This window comes from Oreochromis niloticus, unplaced genomic scaffold, assembly GCF_001858045.2.
Source record: "Oreochromis niloticus isolate F11D_XX unplaced genomic scaffold, O_niloticus_UMD_NMBU tig00007510_pilon, whole genome shotgun sequence".
NCBI classification, from domain to species: Eukaryota; Metazoa; Chordata; class Actinopteri; order Cichliformes; family Cichlidae; genus Oreochromis; species Oreochromis niloticus.
Genome location: NW_020328614.1, coordinates 1079886 through 1093403, shown reverse-complemented (window position 1 = coordinate 1093403; position 13518 = coordinate 1079886). Strand labels below are relative to the sequence as shown.

Here is a 13518-nt window from a genome sequence, read left to right as displayed (position 1 = left end):
CGTTATAACCGATTAAACGTGATCTCCTCCTTTTTTGCCCCCAATGCCGGGGGCGTGGGGCTGAAGAGGATAGGGCGCGCCGTACTTTTTGAAGAAAATCTAAGACTTTTAAGTGCGCCTTATGGTCGTGAAAATACGGTATATCTCTGATAGTCACTACACCTACATTGTAACCAGATCAATGTCTATGGTGAATAGCATTGAGTCCCCAGGGATGTCAAGGTTGCTGATTTTTGCCAGGAAATCTGGTGTATCCTTGATGTAGCTGGGATGCTTGTTCGGGGTTAGGTAAGAGGCAAGCTAGGTCTTATAAAGTAATTTCCGGTGCACTAGCAAATCATGGCCTGGCCACTGTTGCATTTTCCTTACCCCTTGTGTCACATGGGTCCATCTTATCCCAGATAGCAAATATTCATTGAAACAATGTTAAATCAATATCAGGCAATTCCACTGAATCAACATTGAAATCTGAAATTGAATTTACATCACTTTTGCACCCTCTGTTAATATTAAAACAATTTCAGAATTTGATATTGAATCATTGTTTATTTCTTAGCAAAAACAATTTCAAGTACAAAGTCATGGAAAGACAAAATTACATATACTCATGACTTTTTTTTAAGTCTTTGTAAACTTACACTATTGGATAGAAAAAAATACTTTACATAATATTACATAATATTTGAGTTATTTCAATTTTTTGAACCACAATATGTTTTGATATCACTGTATGCATGTACCATACAAATGTATAAAAGGGAAGAACATACATTGCTGAAATTGAAAATCATTATTTTGAAAAAGAAGTTTTACTTAGGCTGTCTTTTAAGATACAGTAGCTTGCAAAAGTATTCGGCCCCCTTGAATTTTTCCACATTTTGTCACATTACAGCCACAAACATGAATCAATTTTATTGGAATTCCACGTGAAAGACCAATACAAAGTGGTGTACACGTGAGAAGTGGAACGAAAATCATACATGATTCCAAACATTTTATACAAATAAATAACTGCAAAGTGGGGTGTGCGTAATACAAAGAATACCCCTAACCCCCCTCTTCATGCTAGACAGATTTGTTACAGACCTCCTAGGATGAGACATTCTTTCAATCTACAAATGATTATATACTTCTAAGCATATATAAATATATATTTCTAGGCATAAATGACAATCCAACAATACAAATCTAACAGTTATTATCAGTTAGGTGTAGATGGACTTGTGAAGCAACTACTTTTCAAGAATTTTTGAGAGAAATGGTAGATTGGAGATAGGACGAAAATTGTTAAAGTTGTTGGGATCTAGACCTGTTTTTTTTTTTTTTTCAGGATTAGGGTGATGGTGGCAACTTTGAAGGCGTCAGGAACAGTTCCAGCAGTGAGTGAAGAGTGAATAATAGCAGATATGAGGGGAAGGAGGGGGGTAGACAGGCTTTGACAAGGACTGTGGGAATAGGATCAAGCTGGCAGGTAGAAGGCTTTGATTTGTGGATGAGATCAGCGATATCAGTTAGAGATGGAAGTTGAAAAACTGAAAGGAAGTTAAAAGGGGGTTGAATTAAGACGGAGGAGCTACATTGAGCAGAATTAGAGAGTCGCAGAAGTTAGATGAATAGATATGAGCGGGCAGAGAATCAGGTGGCCTGTAAAAGGAGTTGAATAATGAGAATAGGGTCTTGGTGGAGTCCTCACTTGAACAGATAATGTTAGAGTAATAGGCAGATTTAGTTTGATGGATACATTCCTGATAAAACAGAACATGATTGTTAAACATTTCCTTATGAATAGTGAGGCTGGTTTTCTTATAGAGACGTTCAAGCCATCGGCCTTTAGCTTTCAATAGTCGGAGTTCGGGGGTGTACCAGGGTGCTGAACGAGAGAAGGATACAGGTCTGTTTTTTTGTGGAGCAAGAGAATTCAAAATAGTACTGAGGCTATGATTATAATAAAATACCAGATCATCTTTTTGATTTGATTGATTTTATTGATTAGCATTCAAATATCTCAGTGAATATAGAATACAGAATAAAGATTACTACAAAGCAAAAAATCATGAGACAAGGATAATCAAAAGGTATTGGCTGAAGCATTTGCTTATTACGCCAACCCTTTTAACAAAAAATCTTTTGCATGCAGCTCCTGTACACAGGGCTCGAAGCAAAGAATAAAACAAAGCAAAGCAAAAACAAACAAACAAACAAACAAACAAAAAAACTTTCCACCTTAGATAACTACATCAAAGCAAAACAATCAAGAGTTTCAGAATTATTATTTTTGCTCTTTTCATTCTTGATTAATATATTTTTCTAATACTCTATTTTTAAACATGTTTTTAAACAAGGAAAATGAACTACACCTTTTTAAATCACTGTCATAACTATTCCACAGGTTAACTCCTCTAACAGAAACACATCTCTGCTTTATGTTTGTCCTTATCTTGTTTTTTTAAAGACATCTGTTCCCCTTAAGTCATATTGACTCTCTCTGACTTTGAACAGCTTCTGAGTACTGTGGCAAAGCAAGTTATTTTGTGCTTTATACATTATCTGTGCCATTTTATATTCGACCAAATCATAAAATTTCAGGGTATGGAGATTAATAAACAAAATGTTAGTTGGTTCTATATAGTTTGATTGATTTATAATTCTTATAGCTCTTTTTTGTAACTTGAAAATAGGAAGAGTATTTGTTTTATATGCATTACCCCATATCTCCAGACAATAAGTCACATATGGAAGCAACAGAGAACAATAAAGTGTGTATAATGATTTTTTTGTTCAGGACATGCTTTGTTTTGTAGAGAATAGCAATAGTTTTTGACATTTTTGTTGTCACATGATTTATATGAGACTTCCAGCTCAGCTTATCATCAATTAGCACTCCAAGAAATTTATTTTCATACACTCTTTCAATTTCAATTCCATTAACCCTGATTTTAGATACATTTACCATTTGTCTAGTGCCAAAAATAATCAATTTTGTTTTCTTTATATTTAATGATAACTTATTTACATCAAACCAGTTTTTTAATATATTTAACTCCTTTTCCGCTGTAGTCAGAAGCTGTTCTAGGTCTTTACCTGAGCAATACAGAGTGGTATCATCAGCAAACAATACACATTTTAACAGTTTGGAAACACTACATATGTCATTTAGATATAATATGAATAATTTAGGGCCCAGCACAGAGCCCTGAGGAACACCACAAGTTACCTTCAACTAATTAGATTTTACATTATTGATTTCAACATATTGATATCTGTCATCCAGGTAACTTTTCATCCACTTATATGCTATCCCTCTTATGCCATATCTCTCTAGTTTATTCATTAATATAGAATGATCAATTGTATCAAACGCCTTTTGTAAGTCTATAAAAACACCAACACTATATTCCTTATTATCTATTGCATTAGATATCCCTTCTACAAGTTCCATCACTGCCATCGAAGTGGACCTTTTCACTTTAAAGCCATATTGGTTATCACTTAGGAGATTATGCTTCTCTATATATTTATCAAGTCTATTAACAAATAACTTTTCTAAAATTTTTGAGAACTGTGGGAGTAGTGATATTGGCCTGTAATTGGTAAACTGACATCTCTCTCCGTTTTTATGGACTGGAATAACTTTTGCTATTTCATTTGTGAGGGAAACACACCAGTTCGAAAGGACAGATTACAAATGTATGCGAAAGGTTGCACTATATATTCTATAATACTCTTAACTAATGTGAGATTATTCGGTTATCATATGTTACCTTATATATGTAATCAAAGTAGTTGAATTATGATACTGCTGTAGATCATATTATGCCCCTTAATATAGAGTGTGTGATCAGTATGTAGTTTTAGTTTGCATTATACTTCTGACTTAAAAGAGTGTGAAAATCATTAGATCTATTGGATTGACCTGTATTATTCGACACTGTTGAATGTGTTACACTGTTTCTTGACATTTCATACTGCTGAATCATGAAGAGAATGTTGGGTGCAGAGGACCTTGTGCTGATAATAGAAGAGACAGACCACATTCCATACCCCCACCTTACAGAGAGCAGAGAAAGAAGGAGCCGAGGTCATAACTTAGGCGCCGTGTGAGAGAAAGAATGTGAATGTTTAGGCTTTTATGACTAGGTGGGGGCTACTAGAGGCTATAAGAAGCTGAGTAACCTGTCACCATTTTGAGACTTGCTGTGACCCTCTGCAGGCAGGTCTCCCCATCATGATGGTTCTTATGCTCTTAAGGGTTGAATTGTATGGAAATAAATAATTGTTGATTGAGCATTTATACACCGAGTATTGTCCTTCCTTCAGCCCAAAGATTAAAAGAATTGGGAGATTTTAACAACTTGGTGCCTGGTGACCCGGATCTTTGGCGTGCTGAGGAGGGGCAGATTTGGCCTGTGGTGAGATCGTGGGGCGAGGCGAACAGAGGGCCGGCCTAAACAAAAAGGTAAGCACAGCCTGTTGTATTATAAATACCAAATGTGCATATTGGGCTTTCCAAATTAATCTGTTCGCTGAGTTACACGTATTTTCACATTAAATTTGTAGGTGTCTGGTTTTTGGCGCAAGATACTAACAACATAAGTTGAGGCTGAATTCCAGTGTGTCAGATAAACTGCTTCTACCAAGATACTAATAATATAGTACGTTGAGCCTAGTTGCAGATGAACTGCTTCTACCAAGATACTAATAACATACTACGTTGAGCCTAGTTGCAGCCCACTTTACCTTCCACATTTAACTTTGTCTAAGACTGGCTTCTGTAGCAATAAGATATTAGAATCTCTTTCGTTGATGTGGCCATAAGTCCAGTACATTGAATAGAGGCAATAATAAGCTTCCGCTGGTGAGAGGCGCTCTCTGTGTGTCTTACTGCTGGTGAAACGCGTTGTGTGTGTGGGTGTGTTTCTGTGTGTGAGACGCGCTCTGGGTGTGTTTCTGGGTGTGAAGCATGAACACAGGGACAGTGACGGTTGATGTGTGAATTGGAGGACACTAGAGCAAAGACACATTTTAGGATCAAAGGTTGATGTCTAGTGTACCTGTGGAAATTAATTTTGTTCATGGTGTGGCAACCCCAGTCTGTGGACGCACAGGCCGGTCCAGCGTCGTCTGGGTGCCGAGGTGGTGACTTGGGAACTGAGGACTCCCGCATAGCTACAGAATAACACTGGAACGGCCGTGTAATCACGGGTTCACATTTATTCTGGACTAGAACAAGACACATTTTGCGATCAAAGGTTGAGTTCTAGAGTAGTCGAAAAAAAGAAAGGTTGAATTCCTCGATTCAGTGGTTGAAATTGTTGTGTGCCTGTCCCCTGACGAGTGTGAAATTAAATAAAGAGGGAATTTGGAGCCACATAGAGATAGACGGGCATAATTGGGTGTATTACTCTGTGGTGTAATAGAAATAAAAATAAAAAAGAGAGAGAGTAAGAGGTGTGTAGTGGAGAATTATTGAGAAGCAGAGAGAGGAATGTGTTGGGAGACTGGCGTGCAGTTTGCGCTGTCAAGGTGGGCGTGTTGCCTGCTTATCTGTTTAACAATGATGAAAATGATATTAAATAAATCTCTTCGTGTGTTAATACAGGAAGCTACGGACCTGGACCAACTGCCCCCACAAGCACAGCGGCCGAAGCAAAATTATAAGTAATGGGAACCACACCCAGCACGACTCAGCAGCTGTGAAACAGACAGCAGCGAGGAGAGAATTAGAGGAGAAATGAAGGTTTTAAGAGCACATGAAATTGGGTTGAATTTTGGGGCCAACAGACTTGTGGAGGTTGGGAAGGCGTCCGGAGCATCACAACAAGAGGTGAAACAAAAACACACACAAGCAGAGAAATGTGAGAGAAAGGCTCCTTTAAAGGTAATGCCTAGTTTGAGAAAAAGTTAAAATTAACCTGCCTACAAATGCACACACATGCAATGAAAAAAACAGCTTACACTCATGAACATGTGAAGATTTTCCAGCAAGGTTAAAGCAGCAAAAATTAACATACACCTGTTTTTTTGTTTTTTTTAATGATGAAGTTTATCCATTACTAACAAATAAACCCTCTGGGTTGCAGGACAACAATTTAGCTTCAAAGAAAAAAAGAAAATAAAGAGACTGGTATGACCAACTAGTGATGAAATAACAAATTTAGTGGTTAAGAGTCAAATTGTGAGATGTTTTCTGATGATTGAACAACACAAGTGATTACTGACGGAAAGAAAATTCTCTTTTGTGAGTTTAAACATGATCTTAAGAATTTGAACATGTGCATGTTGTCCTGTCAACTTGGTGGGTTATGAGTTGATTATATTGTGAGGAAAAAAAAAAAAAAAAAAAGGGGGAGAGAAGGCTGACACAGGGCCTGGCCCGGTGTTTCTCCCCTCTCGTTGTAACATAGCCAACACGACATCATTTTCCTGTTCGTACACTTCGGTTTGTTTTTGGTTTTGTTTTTTGTTTTTCTCTTTATGTTTAATTACAGGCTGCTTTGCCGGCCCTGAAAGCCGAGGCTGACCTGGACTCCTGCTCTCCCCTCTACGTGACCCTGACCAAATGCTGCAACAGCTGGACCCACAACAACAACCTGAAAATGTCAACAGTGCTGCAGGAATGCGATCTCATGCAGCAGAGACGGAGAGCATTAAAACCAAGGCCCGTTTCACTACACGGGGGAAAATTCTCCGACAGCTTCAGCTGACAGAGCTGTGACGAGACGCCCGCCAAACCCGAATGAAAAGTAAGGCCGAGCAAAAGAATGCTGACCTTGATAACTCTGCATTCAAACTGTGCAGGACAGTGATGGACCAACACGGCAGCGAAAAGGGCGTGACCGAGACCAAAGGACCAACTGAGGTCAAAAGGCACCTCAGAATGGACAAAAAACACAGAAGAAGAAGATGCAGGTTTCACCTACGGTGAGCATGGACATTGGAGAAAGGACTGCCCCAACTGGGGTCAGAACCAGGACGGACTGAACTTTGAACAGCAGCAGCAGCAATGGTCGCAAACGGACTGAAAAGGAGGAGGGCAGGACCCCAGGGCATGCTTCAGGCCATGGTTTACCCAAGACACCAGAACAGGAAAGTGATGAGCACAAACACACACATCTACATACACTGACTCAGAATGAAGAGAAACACATACACTGATTGCTTCAGTGAAAAATCACACACACACACATTGAAATGCTGATTCACTGAGAAGTGATCCACACACATGTAGCCGGATGGGCTACTCGCCTTTCTTTTCTCTCTCTCGCTCGCTCGCTCTTACTGCAAAACTAGGTCAATTGGGAACCCACCTGCATATTGATTGCAGGCTGGCATCAGGTATAAAGCTGAGCTGGTGCTTCTCTGAACTATTCCTCCCATGCATTCAGCGCAAAGCAGCAGTAAATGCTGGCACTCTGCGACGGACTGATCAGCAAGAGTAGATCATATGACAGCCACAGGTATGCTCTCGCTTAACCTCAGATTCCCTCAGAGTACCTGAATTTGTGTTAATAGTTTTTGCGGCCTGTTGTAGCGCGGCAGTTTATTTTATTCCGGCGTTGCGGAGAGAGGTGCTCGTGTGATCCCCACCAGTGAGAGTATAGCGCCTCCGGTCCTGGGGTAAGCCGTTAAAACTATTTTTTATTAGCATTCACAGCTACCAGAGGCTAAGGTTGCATTTATCTGTTTTAGGGTTTGATTGCTGCATTCATCTCTCCGTGGCAAATCGCCCCAACCTAAATCGGAAGAGTGAAACGCCTGCTTAGCCATTGTTGTGAGGGCTCCTCCTCGGTGGAGCCTGCTGTCTTGTCTTGTCTTGTTTGGTTTTATTAAGTAGGCCTACCATTTCCTGGTTCGCCTGGTTTTATTTTATTTTATTTCTGAACTGTGGCGTGTGCCCACGCTTCTGTGATCGGGCTGAAGCAATCCTTTGCCCGAGTGTCGTGCCGGGAATTTTAAATTGCCTCCGTTGCTGGTCTTAGCCTGTGGGGAGCCAGACCAGCTGGCGATTGAGGCTGGGACGACTACTACCAGTACGAGTGGACCCGTGGGGCATAAGCCTTCCATTGTGGTGTGTGTGCGTGTGTGTGTGTGTGTGTGTGGTTTCTTTTATTAAAGTGTGTTTTAGTTTTTTTTATTATCTGTAGCGAGCCAGACACTCAGTGTCCCTTTTATTCTGTTAACATATTTCTGTGTTTTATTTCAGTGGACGAAGGACGTGCCAGTGGCCCTGGGACCTCAGGTGGTGAGTCGTTTTCACACTTTCTTTTGTACAGCACCGGGTGGGCTGCAGTGATTTTCGTTTTGTGTGATTTTCTTTTGGGTCCACGGCTGCTGGTAAGTCCAAGTTCCATGATTGTTTTGTTTTCATTTTAGGACACTGTCAACAATGACGCTACATCTTGGTTTCTAAATATTTTATTTATTTTTACTATAAATAAAACTGTTTTAATATTGGAGCCAACCTGCCTCAGTGTGCATCCTTGAATCTGTGCGGCCTCCTTTTATTCTTTTTTTTTTATCTATTTTTCTTAAATATATTTCCTGGGGGTGAAATTCCCCTAGGTGGCGTTGTCATTTTATTATTTCTTTTATAACCCCGCCGACCACTTGGTCACACACATACACATACACATGCACACGCTTGTGCAACGAAGAGTGATGCGCACACACACACACACGCTGATGCAATGAAGAATGCTTTGCTAACAAATGCTTATGCTGATATGCAAAATGCTGCACACAAATATCCCAATACATAATTGTTATGAGGAGCCATTGATTACCATTGATTACTTAAAATGTGTTTTATGTCACCCAGAGGATATTTATGTAGATTTTAGGGGTAAGGTCTGAAACAGTTTGGTTATGAAAACAATGTCTGTGCGTGATGTCTGTTTATGGTTCATGGCCTTGACTGGATTCTTTGCACAGCCTGATGAGGAACAGAGGCACAGAGTGAAAATGTTGAATTAATAGTGTAAGTTTTAGGTCGGAGTGCGGCATTTTCTGTGATTGAGATTTAATTCAAGGAGGAACAAAAGGTGCTACGGCACCTGAGGTTCTCATTCCTACACAATATTGTCCCGGCAGGAAGCAAAATGTTCCTGTGAATTTCTGGTTGATTTTTGGGTTTTGCTTAGCGCTAGCTTGATTTTATCAGTGAGCTTTGGCTTGTGTTCTTTCTCGTAAGCGAGAGAGGGATAGTTTTATGCTTGGACATGTCTGCAACGGGCCCTAGTATGTGTTATTTTTATTAGTATTTTGTTGGTTACGTCTGTTTTCGTTTTTGTTACAGTGCACTGAGGAAAAACATCTGAGAGGTGTGATCCACCGGTGGTGATATTTTGTGAGTTCATGATTTAACAATCAGCTCTTTAAACCAGGCCTGAAAGATTGAGATTTAAAGCGGTATAAAATATTATTACTGTAAACAGTTGCAAAGAGTGTTTCTCCATGATTGTAATTGGCTTGAGAGAAATTCACTTATAGGGGACACTGATCACGTGAGAAGTCCTGAGTCTAAAAGGATTGCAGCGAGACAATCCACTCCAAAAAACAAGGAATTGTTTTCTTTTAAAATGATGACGTCATCTTGCTGGTGATGGATACTCGAATAGGTCGCGCGTGAGACTCCATTATCAGCAATATCTGGTATGAATGTGTGTGAATGAATGCATGTGACTGGACTGTGATGGACGGACTAAAAGTTTTGACTGACTTGATACTGAGACAATGACTGCACCAACTTTAGGATTAGTAAATGCCAACAAACAATTCACCCAGCCGGCAAGAGAAGGGTGGATGCTTCGCTTTGTTTTGTTTTGTTTTTGCAGGAGGATAAGAGAGACCAGAGGAGGAGACGGTAGCTTCACATGAGAGTGTGGAACTGCAGATTAACCCATTGGTTGCTAATGCTAATTTTGAGTTTTGAGATATGATGTCACTAACCTTCTCTTTTGATTTTCCAGCTCCGATGAATTGACACATGGGAGTGTGTCAAAAAGGGGGAAGTTGAGTCTGAACATCAAACAATGGTTTTATGAACATTTTATGACCTTATTTGTGTGTTTGATAATTTAGGTATGGTAAAACTTAAGCTTATACTGTGTTAGACTTAGAAATGGTTCATTAATTTTTTATTTCTTTTACACACACATAGATAATGATTAGAATGAGTTCCTTGGTCAGAGAGTCCTGAACATGATATTTTAAACCAAATTTGCATCACCGGAAGAACAATGGATAACAACATTAGATTATCAAGGCTAGGGAGAGAGGTGTTTTGGTTTTCTGCTTTGCAGGGAAGTGAGCGGACACCAGACGAGGTCACGGAGATACGAGGACCCTTCACAGCAGAGACAGATGTAGGGACTCCCGAGACAGCAACTGGGGTCAAGTGTCATGGCGTTTGGGCTCCTCGAGAAGATGGATCCCATAAACACAGCAATAACCATGAAGGGGTTGGCCAAAATCTAGGAACACCAGACCAACGAGGTTCGAGAGGCTCTTGGCAAAAAGGGGGACACGGCGGTGACCCCAAAATACACAGATCTTTGTTTGAAATCGGGGCAGAATAATCCCCTGATCTGTGCAACGACTAAAGGGTGGTCTAACCCCGGAGGTCGAAGAAAGAAGCTGAGAATCACCCAACTGGAAGATACTGGTAGCTGCAGCAATTAAATAAAGGTTAAAAGCTCCTTAGACAGAGGTTCTAGTCTGAGTACATTTGAAAGGTATAAGGTGGCACCAAAATGGGGGTGGAAAACTGGAGCACCAAAATAAAGCTGTGGGAGAACTGGAAAGTGATGGGAGTGTCATCTGTACTTGGTTGTTGTAATCATAGTTTTTCTTGCATTTGACATGCGCAAACACAGAGGTCATTCTACATATGGTCGACCCATAAAGGGGGACAGAGGGCCTCAGGACCAAGAAGAACTGGACCTTGCAATGCTGGAGTGTATGTTATAAGTGATCTCTTTTTAAGAGGGGGAATTGTGAGATTATTCTGTTATCATATGTTACCTTATATCTGTAATCAAAGTAGTTGAATTATGATACTGCTGTAGATCATATTATGCCCCTTAATATAGAGTGTGTGATCAGTATGTAGTTTTAGTTTGCATTATACTTCTGACCTAAAAGAGTGTGAAAATCATTAGATCTATTGGATTGACCTGTATTACTCGACACTGTTGAATGTGTTACACTGTTTCTTGACATTTCATACTGCTGAATCATGAAGAGAATGTTGTGTGCAGGAGACCTTGTGTCTAGAATAGAAGAGACAGACCACATTCCATACCCCCACCTTTACAGAGAGCAGAAAGACAGGGAGCCGAGGTCATAACTTAGGCGCCGTAAGAGAGAAAGAATGTGAATGTTTAGGCTTTTATGACTAGGTGGGGGCTACTAGAGGCTATAAGAAGCTGAGTAACCCGTCACCATTTTGAGACTTGCTGTGACCCTCTGCAGGCAGGTCTCCCCATCATGATGGTTCTTATGCTCTTAAGGGTTGAATTGTATGGAAATAAATAATTGTTGATTGAGCATTTATACACCGAGTATTGTCCTTCCTTCAGCCCAAAGATTAAAAGAACTGGGAGATTTTAACACTAATTTCATGTCAATACCAAAACAGTCGGTGGACTTTTTATTTTTAAATGTCTTCACAATGTTAATTATTTCTCTATGAGTTACAGCACCAATAAACATGGAGGACACATTCTGAGTAATATGTTTATTTAGGTCGTTATTATTTCTTGACTCTGGAATTTCTTTTGCTAAATTAAAGCCAACATTTACAAAGAAATCATTAAATTCATTTGCAATGTCTTTAGTTTTATCAAGCACAATATCTTTATCTTTTTTAAAATAGTCTGGATAATTCTTATTTTTTGAGCCCTTTTTGATTATACTATTTAATATCCTCCATGTTTCTTGTGTGTTACTTCTATTTTGCTCCAATAATGTGTGGTAATATTCTTTCTTACTTGTTCTTATAATATTTACTAATCTATTTTTATATAACTTGTACTTTATCTCAGCATCTTTCGTCCTCTGTTTTATGAATATCTTATATAGATTATTTTTCTTTTTACATGCATCTTCTATCCCCTTTGTGATCCATGGCTTATTTGATCTGTGATGCTTTCTAGTGATTTTCATTAAAGGACAATGTTTTTCATATAGTAAAATTATAGCTGATAGGAATGCATCATATGCACTACTTGAATCTTCATTTGCAAAAACCTCATACCAATTGTGTTCCTTTAAGTCCACCTGGAGGGCAGCAATGGCTCTTGTTGTTCTATGTCCTATCATATCAAATGTTTGATTCTTTTTTTTAGTTTTAATCCCAAAATAATTTTGAAAAATTGCAAAAACAGGAAGATGATCGCTTATATCAGTTATAAGAAGTCCACCTACTATTTCATGGTCAATTTTATTTGTGAATATATAATCTATCAATGTAGCTGTGTCAATTGTTATTCTACTTGGTTTTATAATTACAGGGAAAAGGCAGTTACTATACATTGTACTGATGAAATCTGTTGTTTTCTGATGTCCGTTTGGGTTTAGCAAATCTATATTAAAATCACCACAAATTATTTGCACTTTTTTATCATTTAGGTTGCTAAACATAGCAGCAAGTTTTTCATTGAATGTCTCAAGGCATGATCCTGGTGTCCTATAGATGCAACTTATAATTATATTGCTAGCTTTTTCAACATGGATTTCAATAGTAACACATTCCATTACGTCATCTATGATGCTTGACATACATTCAATCAGATTACATTTCAAAACTTTATCTACATATAAAGCAACACCGCCTCCTTTTTTATTCACCCTGTTCATTGTAAATAATTCGTATCCTTCCAGTCCCATTTCACTAACTTTCTCATTATCAAGCCATGTTTCTGATATTGCAATTATATTAAACTTTTTTAACTTACTTAAACATTCCGTAATTTTAGAAAAAATTTTATACAGGCTTCTACTATTGAAATGTATGACCGACAATGCATTTACCATTTTAATATTCATATTAAATTGGTCATCTGTATAGTACTCACAAGTACTATTATTGTTATTGTAGAAGTGATTATCTGGGTCAGTGTTACTTTCAGGGTCATGCATGTTGTGCTCTGCATAGTTAAACGTTTTGAAGTTCATCTTCTCAGCGTGTGTGGCAAAATAACCTCCTTGACAGTCCTTCTCATAATCAAAGTCATCCTCTTCAATATCTCTGAATGGAAACCTATAATCTGTGTCCAAACTTGTCATTTATGTGTTTTTGTTGTTGTTTTTTCCATTGTTTTTTGAGCCATAAGGCCAGAAACACTTTCCATACCCATTGTTCATTATCCAATCGTCACTTTTCCAATAGATTCCCCATTATTTATATTGCTCTAAGTCTTTGAGTTCTCTTATCATCACAACTTTCGCTTCTTCTGGATTGCCATTTAGTCTTATCATTACTTTGCAGTTCCTCGTCCATGTCGCTTGTATCTTATT

At 38.8% G+C, this 13518-nt stretch overlaps 1 protein-coding gene and 1 long non-coding RNA gene across 3 annotated transcripts; one reads left to right on the top strand and one right to left on the bottom strand.

Moving 5' to 3' along the window:
* Positions 1–3636: 3636 nt before the first annotated feature.
* On the bottom strand, positions 3637–12927 carry LOC109196983 (uncharacterized). The gene is made up of 2 exons (XM_019351768.2): positions 11618–12927; positions 3637–3733 (listed from the first exon to the last, which is right to left on the bottom strand). Exons 1-2 carry the CDS (start codon positions 12886–12888, stop codon positions 3637–3639), a joined length of 1368 nt encoding a protein of 455 aa, XP_019207313.1. The 5' UTR covers positions 12889–12927.
* LOC109201512 (uncharacterized) lies at positions 6928–8456 on the top strand. 2 transcript variants are annotated; one of them, XR_002061570.2, is made up of 3 exons: positions 6928–7457; positions 7532–7617; positions 7690–8456. It is a non-coding gene; the product is annotated as an uncharacterized LOC109201512 (long non-coding RNA). The 2 variants fall into 2 exon arrangements; XR_002061569.2 differs by having other exon boundaries at positions 6928–7617.
* Positions 12928–13518: the final 591 nt, after the last annotated feature.

Excerpts from the sequence above, each read along its gene's own strand:
- LOC109196983 (XM_019351768.2), bottom strand. The coding sequence starts at position 12,888 with ATGGGACTGGAAGGATACGAATTATTTACAATGAACAGGGTGAATAAA. Across the intron at positions 3,734-11,617 it reads TGTTTTGGTATTGACATGAA|ATTAGTTAAGAGTATTATAG; the intron begins ATTAGTGTTAAA and ends GAATAATCTCAC.